Source organism: Gavia stellata, chromosome 8, assembly GCF_030936135.1.
Source record: "Gavia stellata isolate bGavSte3 chromosome 8, bGavSte3.hap2, whole genome shotgun sequence".
NCBI classification, from domain to species: domain Eukaryota; kingdom Metazoa; phylum Chordata; class Aves; order Gaviiformes; family Gaviidae; genus Gavia; species Gavia stellata.
Window position 1 is genome coordinate 20124559 of NC_082601.1, and position 15237 is coordinate 20139795.

Here is a 15237-nt window from a genome sequence, read left to right on the forward strand (position 1 = left end):
AACACTAAGAAAAAAACAAAAAAATTAATAAGGTAAAACTACTTACAGCCAATCAACATGACACAGATGGAAAAGATTTTCTCTGAGTTGGTGTTTGGAGACACATTTCCAAATCCTACACTTGTCAGACTGCTGAAGGTAAAATAAAGTGCTGTAACATATTTGTCCTTGATGGATGGTCCAGAGCTTGCATCACTTTTATTGTAATGCTTTCCTAATTGTTCTCCTAAAGAATCCAACCAGCCAATCTTGTGAGCCAAGTAAGGTCTTTCTACATTTCCAATGGCATACCAAATGCAAGCGAGCCAGTGTGCAATTAGTGCAAATATGCACATAAGAAGCATCAGAACTGCAGCACCATATTCTGAATATCTGTCCAATTTCCGTGCTACCCTCACCAAACGCAGCAGTCTAGCTGTCTTCAGAAGACCTATTAATGTTGTTGTCTGTAAAAATAAGATATAAGTATAAATTGATTTTCTCTGTTAGTAAATGTACTTTCATGAATAGTCAGCATGAATAAACCAGTGCAAATTCCATTATTTTGAGGAATCAACAAAACCAGTAGATTAACCCATTTCAAAGTAATCTTCATTTCATTTTCTTTAAACTATCAAATTTATTATAAAACAGTGACGAAAACAATAAGAAATGCACATTTTAAATTAAGATATCTTGAAGTTGTCATTATCTGCTGAATACTCTTTCATTTTGAATATTATTCAAATAGCCTCTTCAATCCACCCTAACGGACTTAAATGATCCATTAGATTCATGATGTTTCGGCATGCTAAATCTGTAAGTTATTGGAACTACTCATAATTATATGACTGGCCTTGTAGTATTTATGATGTTTGAACAAAGCTGTGTGACTACATTTGATCCTAACTTAGAGGCTCCTTGTAATGCTCTGGCACATGTGTTCTAGAAGAGAGAAGGAATAGGGCAGAAATGTCTCAAAGAGTAGGTATCTTATTCTGCAAATATTCTTCCTGTTTGTAATGGTCAGAACACTCTATACAGGTAAAAGGTGAACCACTGTGAACACAAAATCATGGAAAAGTTAACGTTGCCAGACTCCAGGTTAATCTTCTTTTTGCATCTTTCATCCTGAAGCTTGTAGGTGTAGTGGTAAAAGCCACTAATAAAAGTACTATATCATGAAAAAAAATATGGGTCAATTATAAACTGGGAATATATTCCGAGCTTTTTAGTGCAGACTTGCACTATGATTCATTGCAGCCTGTATGAGGCTCTGATCTTTTTAAAGGAATCTAAAGTTTATTAATGTAAATTTATGATTTTCAGTCAGTAAATCTTTTTCATACTTGTTAATTCCTTGTAAAAGAGATTGACAACATTGTAAATAGTAACTACTTGATTTCAAAAGAACTCAGCTACCTTTTTCCATCCATAAAGTCTGAACATATATTAAAGTATTCAGTAAATGTCAAGACTGAACAAGTTTTTAATAAGTTTTTTCTTCCTTTTTTTAACATGCATGTATATTACATAATACTTAACTGGAAACGTTTTCCGAGCCTGATGGTAATATGTGTCACGTTAAAGCTTTCTTTCGACAGGTACTAGACTAGTTTTTATGTTTTATTAAATCCTTGCATTTACCATGTTTCTGAGTAAAATCCCAAAGCCCTTGGAACAAAAAAAGAGGCTTTCATGGCTGCATTTGTCAGTAGACAGCTCAATACATTGTTCGTATTTTCTGAGTAAATAAGCAAGAGGATAACGTAGGGTAACGCTGGGTAACACTCCTTGGTTCAACTTAACATCACAGAGAATAATTTCAGGTTGAATTTCTCATTGCCATATAAAGAAGGCTGTTTCACTGATTGTGACCTCAACAGTCTGAAAGACCATATCCTTCAAAAAGCTATACCTACGCTGAGCGTCAGTATGTGAATATTGCCATTAGGTATATTTTTTGTGAGGTAGATCAGGCTTAAATATTTATGACCCCTTAAGGAAAAGAGCAATCTTAAGAAAAGCTAACATTTGTTCTTAGTGGGATGTTGGAACCATTCTATTACAGATATAGTTATATCTCTATACCATGCAAGAAGCAACATATTCTTGCAGTGCCCCTTAAATAGATCAGAAGGTAGACTGTGAATCCAAAATATGTCAACAGTGTTCCACCCCATTCTTAAGACTTGCTGATATTATGCATCCTCAGTGTCAATCCCATGCTTAGATACTGCATCAGTATGAGCTCTGGAGTATGCTGGAGTTGTATAATACAAGTAAACTCCATCTCTTCAGGGTGAAATCAGCATGAATGAGACTAGATATGCATTAAACCATAAAGAAACTCATCCTGAGTTTGAATATTCTTTAACACAGTAGAGAGGCTTTGACACTAACATATAGCTGGTAGTAGAGGTAGAAAGCATGATCCATAGGTTTTGACGTGCCTTTACACACTGTCCACTTCTCAGCGTAGATGTAGCCTTCACACAGTAACAGTCCACCTGCTGTGTGTCCCTTGGCCAGGGACAGAAATATTTGGTGTCAGAACTATGCCTCATGCAATGCAGTTTCGTTGGTGTGCTGGAATACTTTGCTCAGCACAGCACCCAAGGAGGCAGAGATCCTACTCTGTCAGTTACCCACCTTGCCCCGTCTAGTGCCAACAATGAATGTCTGCAAATAGCAATCTGATGGATGCTACTGTTTTCTCTGAATTGCTTGCTGCTCTGTTTTCATCATACCTAGCTTTATCAGCTGGACTACAAGTTTAAGAGTTGCTGGATATCCACATCAGGATTTTTTTTTTTCAGTAGCAACATTTACTGTGAGCCAGGAGCACATAGGAATCTCATAGCTACTGAAACTATGAATCTGGATTGATAGAAGATGGGTACAGGACCATTTTCCCCCACTATAATATATTCCATGCAAACAGCATTCCATTTATGTAAGGTACTTAACTGTTTGCCTAAACTGGAATTCATTAGGACCATAGCACATGTTTAAGTACTTTCAGAATCTAAAATGCCCACAAGACATTGAAGAAGTATTTTTTAACTGGTAAGATTTATTAAAATGATAAAGGTCTTAAGGTAATACCCATTTAAAATTGATTCTGCCAAAACACAAATTCTATTTCCTCAAATTTAATTTTTCATTACAAATAAACAAAGTTATAGAAAAAAGTAAAAAATATCAGCTTAGATTTCTCCACTGCACTATTTATATATTCCAATCTGCCAATCTAACATTTTATTAACCAGTATAGCCAACCTAATTTTGATATTTTTGCCATGCGTGGTTATTGTGGTATTTGGCCTTTTAAAACACCTTTTGATTTTTTTTCTAGCTATAGAGGTGGGAGGGAGGCAGGGATTAAAAGTGTATCGGGTTTTTTCTGTTTTGACTTCAGTAATAGCACCAAAAAAAAAAACCCAAAACAAAAAAAACCCAAAAAACATGCCTACAATGGTTCTTTCATGCCTACGTGGTTGTCTCCATGAACTAAGTAACCACATAGAAAACATCTTTAATTGTTTTGGAATAATTATTCAGTTCTGCTAATAATAAGCTTGAGAAAGGTTGAAGTTTGTCAATTCTTTTCTCTCCAGGGAAAAAAAAAGACATTCTAAAAACAGGAGTTCATGGATACTACTTTTTCTAAGTATAGGTCAATGAATTTATTTTACAAAATCCTCATATATTACAAGGGGGCATCCTTAACTCTGATCAGTCTTCTTTTTTAACAGTGAGATTAATTTATACCCTCAATTTCTCAAGCGCTGATGCTGAAATGACCACAGCAGGGGGCTATTTTGATGGACAGCAATTGATTACAGCACAATTTGAAAGAAGAGGGCATCAGTCTATCTGATTGCAAAGGGTATCATTCAGAAGTTATTATTGTATCACTTAATTAATTATCTGCATAAATGGTATTCTGCCTGTGCAAAGCGCAATTTACGACTCATGACTTTCTCACTGATGGCCAAATCCTTAGGTTTCCTCTAGATTTTTTTTTTTTTTCTTTCTTCGTAACATCCATTATCATTAGTGTATAAATCTATAATGCCATCTCTTATTTGTCTCTTTTTTAAACCAAATAACCCACTGAAGTGTGTGAGTAGCTCAAACTGTCTCTTCCAATCTGCATTAATGTGCACTTGCTTACACAGTATTTCATCTGCTAGGGTCATTTCCAGCTTCCTGGTATTGTAAGGTCCTCAGTTTCTCAAAAATTTCCTGTAACCTACATTTTATGTTAAAACCATCATCAACCTTCTACCTTTTTTGCAGCCTGTAAATAAATCTATTAAAATGAGTACTATAGCATCAAGCATAGTTAACTCTTCTCTCTCTCTTGGAAAAATCTCTAATATATGCCAGAATTTAGCCTTTCAGTCTATGCTCCATTACCTTAATAGCCTCTTCTGAGCACTGTGTCATTGTTGAAGATCTTTGTGCTGTATGCATCATGATACTGAAAATGTTAGTCAACTAACAAAAACTTCTTATTTATAGCAGGGTACTGGTACTTCAACTGCTGTTGATAAAGGACTGCCAAAATAGTCTGCAAATAACTGCCTGCTCAAGCAGTGCTGGGGTTCCTCTTTGCTTCATCTTGAAAAACAGTCAAGGGAAGAAAAAGTTGATGCTAAATGTTTCTCTGATATTAGCTAGCCATCTAAATAAATTACAGAGACTCTACCCTAATTCTGCATCATCCTGGCCTGTACTCAGTCCACAGAGTTGCTAATGCAAAGGCAGACTGCCTGTACAATCAGCTATGCAGTCTTCAGTGTAAAAGACTTGAAATTCATTGGAACAGGTTTTCCAAGTAAATTGTTGAACAGATACACTGTGTAATGGAGTGAAGATGTCAAAACTAAGAGAAGAACAAGAGTACTTTGATTTATATGTCTTCATTTTAGCCAAAACCCATCTATTTTCTTGCTTTATTGCTACAAATAGAAGACACATTCACTATTACATTTTGTGAGTGTGCTGGATATATACATCATGATGTATTTATTTATTTTTTTTTTAAATTTGCAAAAGCAAAAACCTTCATGGTTTTCTGCATATTTCAGCTTGGCCTTCTCTCTGGCCTCAATTTAATAAAACTATAAATATGAAAATTTTCTTGCTGAAGCTGTAACCATCACTTGTCTGTATGTTTTACTGCAGTAGGTTCTAGACGAAAGGGAAGAAACCCTGGTTATCTATATATCCCTCCGATTTTTCCCTAAAACATACCTGTCTTTGAAGTGAAAAGCTGATCAATACACTACAAAGCACATTATTTTAAATGCATATATCTAAAGATATCTAGTAATCTTAACCAGCATTTCACTTGTATATGCACATCATCTATGTGTGTGCTTTAAGGAGCTGTGCCACTGCAACTACTATTTGTTTAAAATCTAACCCAGCCTCCTCAGTTGAGCAGAGTGATTAAAAATAAAGTACCAAAAGGATAGAAAGTAAAAGTCCATCTACTCATTATTTTTATCTTCCTAAGTATCAGGGGTGTCACTTAATATTTAAAATACACAAAAAAAAGAGAGAATGATTTACTACCAGCCATAATAGTTTTGTGTTGAGTCTGCTTAAACAGAAAAAAATAATTTAAAATTATATTAGTTCCCTATTTTAGAAATTGGAAAGTTAACTGTCTTACTCTGTTGCTTTCCTATGGTTGACAAAGTATGGCTCAAACGGAAGCATTCAGATAGTGCTGCATGCGGTATTTGGTTTATTATCTCCTGCCCTTTCTAGACTCGGTTTGATATCAAGGTGTTTTAAAGCTGGGTGAACACACATGGAGCTCTCTTTGGAGCTTATGTTGTTTAATAAAAAGACTGTTCAATACAATTGTTCATAGGGGATCTTATTTGAAGAATCTCTAGATAACAAAAAAGAGCTATTTCATAAAAAAGATAACCCTTATGACTGAAAAAATTCTATTAAATGAAAAATGCTCCATTCTAACAGTTTTACATTTGCTTCTTCTTGCTAAACTATCAAAAAGGGATCATTGGGGAAATATAGTTAGCAATGTAAGAAGCAAAACTGCAGCAAGTAGCAGCTTAGAAAAAGTGATTGACACATTCAATACCATGAATGAGAGAGACAAATCACGATGGCATGATGAACTAACTGGTCATAATCTGTATAGTTTCATTGCTGCTTAGGTAAACAAACTACTTTTTTCCAGATAGTGAAACTGTTCAATTATTAGGTTTCGAGGGAATAAAGAATTAATTTGTTTATATCTGCAATACTGAAAAAGTCATTACACGGTCCAATTCTGTTCCAGGTTCCACACTTTTGTATTTGTGTACTCACCTGCCAGAATGCACTTGTTTGCTAGTAATCTATAACATTATCTTATGTTAAAGTTATCCCTTTAGCATCACTTAGCACCTGGCACTTTACTCTTAAGGATGTCTGTAACAGGGGAGGTGTGGAAGAATGATGTTCAGGGTCAAATCCAAAGAGCACTCCTTCAATGAACTTTGGAATTGGTCCCTGTTGTAATTCTTGATGTTCCACATTTCCAATCACTGAACATAATTTTTGGCAGTGATGAGTGCTCAGTGATCAGAAAGGTATGCAGACCACACCTGAAGGGGAATGATGTGGTCCAAGTTAGAAGTAATGCCATTGTCAAAATGTTTGTCTTTCATGTGTCTGTGCTATCAAAACTGCAGAAAAAAATCTGCCGAAAGACTGAGACCTACCACAGATAATGAATGCAAAAGGTGTTCAAAGTTTTTCTTGAATCTCTGAGCTTTTTAGTCACCTTCAGAATAGAAAAGTTCTCTTTTGGTAAGCGAACTATTAACATGTTCCCTCTGTCCTTTATGTTACTCTCTCTCTTCTTTCTGTGTTCCTTTAACAAAATTTATTTGTACTGCATGCTATTACCTACATATTTCTCCAGATTCCTCATTTACCTTGAGTGCACATGCTTATGTTCAAATTAGTAGGATTATCACTATTGATTAAGAACATTATGATTGATTTCTATGACTGCTGAATTAGACCACATTATTATAATGATTTTTCAGAAGTACAGGAGACAGGAAAACATTTTCATCATATAAAATTTAAGAAAATGAGTTTAAGTAAAGCATGACTGATATTCATCCTACTTCTGAAATTTTTAAGACTGAATATGCTCAGAAGACTCTGAAGGTGCATGTAGGTATATGCCAGTTGTTTTATACTGACCCTTAAAGGCATACTTAATTAAGTTTACATGTGATTTGTGAGGATAGCTAGGGTATCCGTAGAATTCAGATCGGGCTTATGGGGTGGACAGAAAAATACTTTCTGTCACAACAAATGACTTTAATAGAAAGGAATTAATTTGCATTCTCTGTATTATGACACAGAGGCATACAGTCAGTTCAGTAAATTTTCATGCTAAAAGTTGCTGATTAATTTGCAGTTTTCACCCTTCTCTTCTCAATTAATGAGATGCACATATGGTTGACAAAACTGTCTGTTTCCCTTATGTCAATATGTGCAAAATAGTAATTTTAAGAAATGGATTTGTGTTCTTTGAAAAGTCAATGATTCATATTTTACTTGGTTTGCTGCTTTTTTTTTTTTAAACTGCTGTATTATATGCATCACAAAACCCCCCAATTCTCTACTTTTCAGTTCACTTTTCATAAAAAAGAAAATGTTATAACCTTAGCCCTTCTTAAATTAAATAAAATTATTTGGCAGGAGGCAGAACTGGGTCAGGCATCCAGAGCATATCTTATGTTTTATACACCTTTGGGCAATTTTTGGATGCATAGTTTGAACATTTTTTTAACCTATTGTACTGATAGGGTGAGGACATTAGTCATGTCTGGCAAAGTTAACCCCATATAATCTAATTTTCTTTCTTTTGGTAGTCCATATCTTGATAAAATAGACACCAGCCAAATCTTTTTGTGAACTGGTATGGTTTACACTACAACTAGTCTGTTTTACACTGAGTAAACATCTGATCTAAAGATTTTGAATAGAGAAAACTTATATTAATGCTTTAATGCCAACACAACACTTATATGCATTATGAGCAGTTTTTACAAAGCAAGCAGCAAATCAAAGAAGCAATTCTTAAATAAAAGCATTTGAACAAATCTATCATACGTGATACATTTATTTCATTAATTGTAAAGATAGTATCAAATATGGTATAACTGAAAAATACTGAATGAATTGTTCAACTTGTTCTCCTGTCAATGAAAGCTAATATTCTACATTATTCTACTAAGGAAGATTTAATTTTAGTTTAACTTTAAAAGATGGGATGGAACTACTAAACAACCTATTAACTGACAGGGAAAAAATAGGATATACAGATTATTGTAGTAAAGTCAAAACTTAGGATTTAAGATTTCTTTTTCATTTAAGCTTACCTCTTCAGAGCCAGAGCCAAAAATCAGCAGGTCAAAAGGTATTGCAGCAACCATGTCAATTAGGAACCAGCCTTTGAAGTAGTGAATTGCTATTTTTGCTGGATCACTTACCACTTCTTCATTCTGGTTTACATATGTTGTTCTGAAGTTTATTAGAATGTCAATGATAAACATAATATCCACAATTAAGTCTACAACATTCAGTGGGCTGCAAGAATATCCACACTCTCTCCTCTTCCGTTCCTCACTATCATTCAGAAGGAAGGCAGCAGAGTAAGGGGTGAATATGGCAGTGTATATTACCAGCAACAAAATGAGCCAGTCCCAGACGGCTTTGAAAGGACTATAGTGCAATATAGTAAACTTGTTGATGCGAGGTGTCTGGAGTTTATATTCTGGTAGAACATCAGCCCCTAAGGATAGAACCTAGAATAAGAAATACACCATGTCAATAATCAGGCAGTGTATCTATTCTTACTTTCAGTAAACTTAGCAAATACAGGAGAAACTTAAAAAGTACTGTACTGCAGTTTTGAGGATTAAGCTTCAATTACTTGCTGTTTTGGCAAATTAAACTTCCGTGAAATTCATGATCTCTGCCAAGTCCAATAAATTCATTGACAATTTTACACAGGAGGTTGATTCTTGTTCCCTGTAGCAACCATTAAATAGCATATCTGGTCCATAAAATCTGCATAATTAAACATGTCATCACATTCATCAGATTCGTTTATCCACCACACGGTAACCTTGCCAGCCTGTTTCTGGCCAGTGAATGGCTTTTCTTGCAGTGATGTAGTGTTTTTCTCCCAAAGCATACTATCGTCGGCTTAAATTCACTATAAAAGAATCTACACTCATTAGAAAATGTTTAGGCAACCAGAAGTAAAGAAGTTAGAGAAAGATCTGTGAGTGTCCTTGACAGCTATCTCCGTATCACCACTTTGAGTTTTGTGGTGTGGAAAACTTTCATGCACGGACAAATTTCACTGAGGTTATAGTTCTAGTACAGCTAGAGTTGTGACAAAGGAGGGTATCATAGAAGTATTGCCTTTTGCTTCACTTCTACTTTTGTCAGTGCCTAGAGCTTGTTATTCCTTTACAAGTGTGGATTTTTTATCTGTTGGTGTTATCTAAGTTGGATTTCAATTTTATTTGGATGGGATTATGTTTGTATGCACTGCTTGATTTGTTGGCTCTAGAAGCTGAAATGTTTGCTTTGTTGCAAAGAAAAAGCATAGTGTGGGCACCAGATAAAACAAATTTCCTTTGGCTGCTTCTCCAGTCTGATTGAACTCTGACATGAAGGAACAAAACCTTTAAGGATAAGAAGGTAAATTATGTTTTCGTTTCTATTCAATGCTTGACGTAGTTATAGAGACTGTCAGCAATGATGTTAATTATTGCCTTCTGTGCTGCAAGTGCTCTCCAAACCCTATGGGACTCAGATGACCACTTCATTTTACACAGACCAATGAACAAACATCAGATGGTGACAACTTTCAGTTTCTACCCATTCAGGCAAGTGACATATTCAACAAATCTTATACCCCTTTTCAATGAGTTACTTTTACTTATTCCTTATTCCCCCGCTAATTAAAAATAACGCTGTTTAGAAAATCAGACCTTTCAAAAGTAATTAAAATGAATAATTATACTGAAATGAAATGGTGACTGGAAGGAGAAATACCTTGGCAGTAACATTGTCTGCTTTTATTTGCTTTTTGTTTAGCAGTAAGTAGTTTGGGATTTGAGATTTCAGCTCATTCAAGATTGAGAAATTTCATGCTCCTCAAACATAATCTTGTAAGATTATAAGGGTCAGCACACTCCTTTTTGTTTAACTTTCCACAGCAAGTGTTGTGTAAACCTTAGATCCTATCCTTAGTAATCTAAGTGGTGCTTCTTATTCAGTGAAATTCTACTCTGAAAATGTTGTGAGAACACCAGGGTTAATAACCACTCTTCCCCTTTGAACTATGAAGAAAGAAACGATTAAACCATCCAAAAGATTACGTGGTACCTTTAAGCAGCCATTAAGCAGCATGCTGAGGTGATGGTAGAGGCTGTTCATCTATTTTTTATATTGCAACTAGGACTTGCACTTAACTAATGGTGCTAGTTATTTTTTTATGCATTAAACACACTAGCTGACAGCAAGCTGAAGCACAGGCATTGCTTAGTCTCTTAAGCAGTCTTAATACTTTCAGATTCCCACCTGGTGAGTTGACATGAATGTTTTTCTAGTATTTGAAAGCAGTGTGAATATATGTGGCAAGGGAGCTGCTATTTATAAAATTTATATCAGTGTTCTCCTGCTGGATTTTCAGAAAATGAAGGAAATGGATTAGACAACAAGAACAATAAAGCTTACTTTACATGTTTCTTGCAGTCGCTTGAAAATTCCAGCCACTGTGCCTCATTTCAGAGCAACACAAAATGTAAATTGGACTTATTCCCCTGAAATCTGGCTCCTATTCTCAGTATAGAATCATAGAATCATAGAATCATTTAAGTTGGAAAAGACCTTCAGGATCATCCGGTCCAACCACAAACCTAACTCTGCTAAGTCCACCACTAAACCATGTCCCTGAGCGTCTCATCCACACATCCTTTAAATACTTCCAGGGGTGGTGACTCAACCACCTCCCTGGGCAGCCTGTTCCAATGTCTGACAACCCTTTCAGTGAAGAATTTTTTCCTAATATCCAATCTAAACCTCCTCTGGTGCAACTTGAGGCCATTTCCTCTTGTCCTATCACTTGTCACTTGGGAGAAGAGACCAGCACCCACCTCTCTACAACCACCTTTCATGTAACCTTTAGTTACATTTATTCCTAGGTTGGTTTAGACTGAGTTAGGTGAAACTGAAGAGAACAAAACCCAAAAGCCCAATAGGGCAAAATGAGGAAAGAACAGTATAGAAGTGATCATAGCAGAAATGGATCCAACTTTTTCATGCTAGTTTCTTAGACACACACAATGGAGAGGCTGACTGATGGTTGTGAGTTTCATATTCATAATGTGATACAGAACTTTACATTTCTGCATTACTTACTCCCATGCAGTGGGAATTGAAAACAAATGCTTATTATGCAACTATTTTTGTTTGCTGGATCAAGAGAAAGAAGATATTTCTCAAATAGAAAAAATCAGAGTTGCACATACATAAAGAAGAGAAAACACATTATTTGGTTTCATGTTGGCAATTTCAATAGAGACTGATTCAATATGAGGTGAATTTATGCTTTTGCTGTTGTGTGACATCCTTGCAAGGCTTGGGTACTGGTGTTGTCCAGTCTTGGCCAACTTCACTAGATGGAAGACTTCAGTGTACTTAGCAATCTACTCAAAAGACCTTTGCTATTTCTACTTGCTTAAAATAGATGTTGACAAATTCACTGTTAGTGAAAAGACATTTTATTAACTTGTCTCTTCTGGACAGTGAAACTCTCCTTATAGTTTGGATTGTAAAATAGGTGGCTTAGGGAATGAAATGTTTTTAAGAGTAAGGAGCAGCACTGGGACAAGACCAAAGTACTGCAGTGTTAAAAAGTCTCTGAACCTTGGGACATGACATGATGAAAAAGCCAAGCTTCCTTGCATCTTACTAAAGAGAAAACTATAATGCTGAGTAGCAAAAGTCATACTAGCTGCAACAGATTTTCTCTTAAAAAAATTTTAGGGATATTCAAACTTGATGAAATACCATCTAACACTGGTTTGACTGGTGAAAGCAGGAATGTATTTTTAACTGGTATGCTTTACAAGCAGTATTAGGTGATAAGATTTATTCTATTTATAATGAGAAAATTTCAAAGTTAAATAAACTGTATTGTATTTTGCCTTTGAGTAAAGAACCCTGATTTAAAATTAATCTTTTCCTGTGTTTTTCTGCTTATCCCATTCACTGTTAAACCAGTGCTGGTGCAAGTTAGAAGACTCTTCATTCAAACACATTTTTTGACTCTGAGAATCTCGCTTCAGGTGTTTCACACAGATAGGGCTGGTGAACATCTTTTTGCTCTTTTATGTTCATGTGTTCACTTTCTGAGATCACAAGTTCAGGGTGCACTTATTATAGAAGTGCTGCAATCAAATACCCAGAAAAATATGGAGTGAGATGAAAGTAACTGTCATAACTTCACACAGTTTTAGATAGATTTATCTTTCTGAAGCGTTTGGTAGCTTTTAGTTTCTCAAAGATAACAGTAGTTCACTGAAATTGAAAGAAACGATATTTAAGAAGAATGAAAATTCATTAATGGCTGCTGTTCTGTTAAGCAGAAGGAGAAAGGAAGTGTATGTACCAGAGGTACTATCAGGTAACTATTAATTAAAAATAAATGAATAAATAAATAAATACTCAGTAAACCTTCATCACTTTAAATTGGGTTACACTGTTTGTGGTGGTATCTTTTTTTTTTTTGACAGAAAACCTGCCTGGTACTGGGTAACATTTCTGCCCTGTGTTGTGTTCAAAAGACCTTGTTTTGCACAGTGTTTCTCGGTGAAGTGTCAAGGAGCCAAACTGGGCTGAAGGTGATTTGCAGCACATTGGCTGTATGCTTCACTGGATAACTGGTTTGTGTAGGGGACTATTGTTATAGGCTCTGCAGCACCACATGCAGCAACAGTGTTTGACACTTCTTGAAGAAACACAAAGATTTTTTCCTGTACAATTTCTTTTATAAAATAGAAAATGTAGGCAAAATGCTAGGCAAGGTGTTGGATGATTTGGGAATTATACTCTGTTCTCTGCCATTGAATTTCTCAGTGATCTTAAGCAAGCTGACATTTAACCTCTCTAACTTCTGTCAAGTAGACAGAATAGTATTTACCCACTAAACTGAAAGCATCTTGCTAAGGATAATGTTCCAGTTTGTTTTTATTTCTTGCATGAAAACACTTTATTTTTTTTTATCTATTATGCAAACTGTACAGTTTCAAGAGACTCTGAGAGACCCATATTGCTATGTATCACATGTATATTCATAAGTTTTGTTCTAAGGCATTTTCAGTCTAAATTTATTAAAGAATGCAAATGCATACAGTAAACCCCAAAGAACTAGAAACAAAGTAATGAAACATAATAGTATATTAATAAATCATAACAGAAATAATAAATGATAAGTCATCTGTTATGAATACCACCATGAATTGTTAAAGAAATACTTCTGTCAAACCACTGCATGGATTTACAGTATGGTTTCCTAGCTATTCTAGCACTGCATGAGAGGAAGTGTGGGGTAGGGTTATTATGTGCTGGACCGTGGCTCTTCAAGCAACTAAGCACATGAACAACCAGAAAGCATGCCTGATGCCTTCAAGAAGCACTGAGCTCATTCTGTGAGCATATTGTGACTACATGGACCAGATGCTATAAGCAACTTATTCAGAAAGCATTGGACCTTTTGCACTTTCGCTAAGAATTCACAATATTTTTGTGCTGTATATTTCCAAGTAGACAGCAGATACATGATTAATGCACACTCATACAAACAATACGTAGCATATTCACAATCTAAGTAAGACCTTTCATCATGGGCAGAACTACTGCACACCCAGAAAATTTGAACAAAGAGCAATGTTTACAGGTGGCAAAATAGATATATGGGGTGAGGGGAAACCCAACAGTTGTAAGGTAGATGGATACAGAGTATACCTATGCAAAAAGTAGATGTTGTAGTTTGATGGGTGCAAAGCTTAATCAATTAGCTTTTTGGAAAGATACTTCCTATGCCTCATGACAAAGCGTGTCTCATATGAACTGTATATTTAAAAGATGTAGTAAATCCTAAATACTGTTTTATCACTGCTGATTGTGCCACAGAATAATTAAAGTAAGGCTTGTATTAACAAGATCAGCTCTTGCATAGCACCTTTCATGTTAAGAGAATTTAATAAACATTTAATAAAGCTCAAACTGTAAATATAGTCACAAATTACTTGAAAACTTCAAAACAAACATTTATCTCACCCATAAAACATCTTGCATAAAATTATGGTAGATTCCACCAGTCCACTCGTTGAAATATAATGTTAAAATGATTTATTTCTAGGAAATACTATATGACATGAAAAAATACTATCTTGCCAATATCTTCCTGGGCTCAGTCCAAAGCTAGGCACACAGCCTTGACAAATGAATGGATGATCACTCCTGCATCTTTAAGTCAGGGAAGCTGTAACAAATCTAGTAACATGGCAGCTCCTTGTATGCTGAGAGACTTGAATATCTTTATTATGAGTAGAGATTGAAGAAACTTTAAAATTTCTCATTGTGTGAAGTGTATTCAGCAGCCAAGACATGAAACTTACATGCAAATGTGAACAAGATGATAATGGAACCAGGATAATTCTAGCCGGTCAAAAATAAGGGAAGGAATTTGGAAGAACTTTTGACTTTTCAGATCTTCTAATCCAAATACATTTCAAAGTTTAATCAGAAAGCCAAAATCATCCATACTTCTAACCTGAGTGTAACAGTGGAAGGTGACTACATTAATGAAATGTAAAGCATGTTCTGTTTTCTCAAAGAACATAGGCAAGAGGTGACGTGAGAACATTCATACCCTCCTCATTTTTATAGGATCTTTCAATAGATTATTAGACTAGGTTAATCTCAATAACCTATAAGTAATTTCACAAAAAATTAAAAGCTATTTGGAGTAATTTTTTTCTCCAGCAACATTTTTAGCTCTGTACAAGTCTATTGTTGGTGACTAGGAAATCAAGGAAGGTAGCATCTCCTAAGTTCGAGTAAAGCTAAGTTACTATTGCTGTTTGTTCTCTGATGCAGCTCATGGTGCAAAATGAACACTGC

General features: G+C 35.3%; 1 protein-coding gene across 1 annotated transcript in view; it reads right to left on the reverse strand.

The window, feature by feature from the left end:
• KCNH7 (potassium voltage-gated channel subfamily H member 7) overlaps nt 1-15237 on the reverse strand; it is a 242720-nt gene that overhangs the window by 41549 nt on the left and 185934 nt on the right. Inside the window, exons 7-8 of the mRNA XM_059820291.1 lie at nt 8412-8837; nt 47-446 (exon numbers count right to left, since the gene is read on the reverse strand). Coding sequence (XP_059676274.1) covers nt 47-446; nt 8412-8837 — 826 coding nt within the window. The remainder of the gene's footprint in view (nt 1-46; nt 447-8411; nt 8838-15237) is intronic.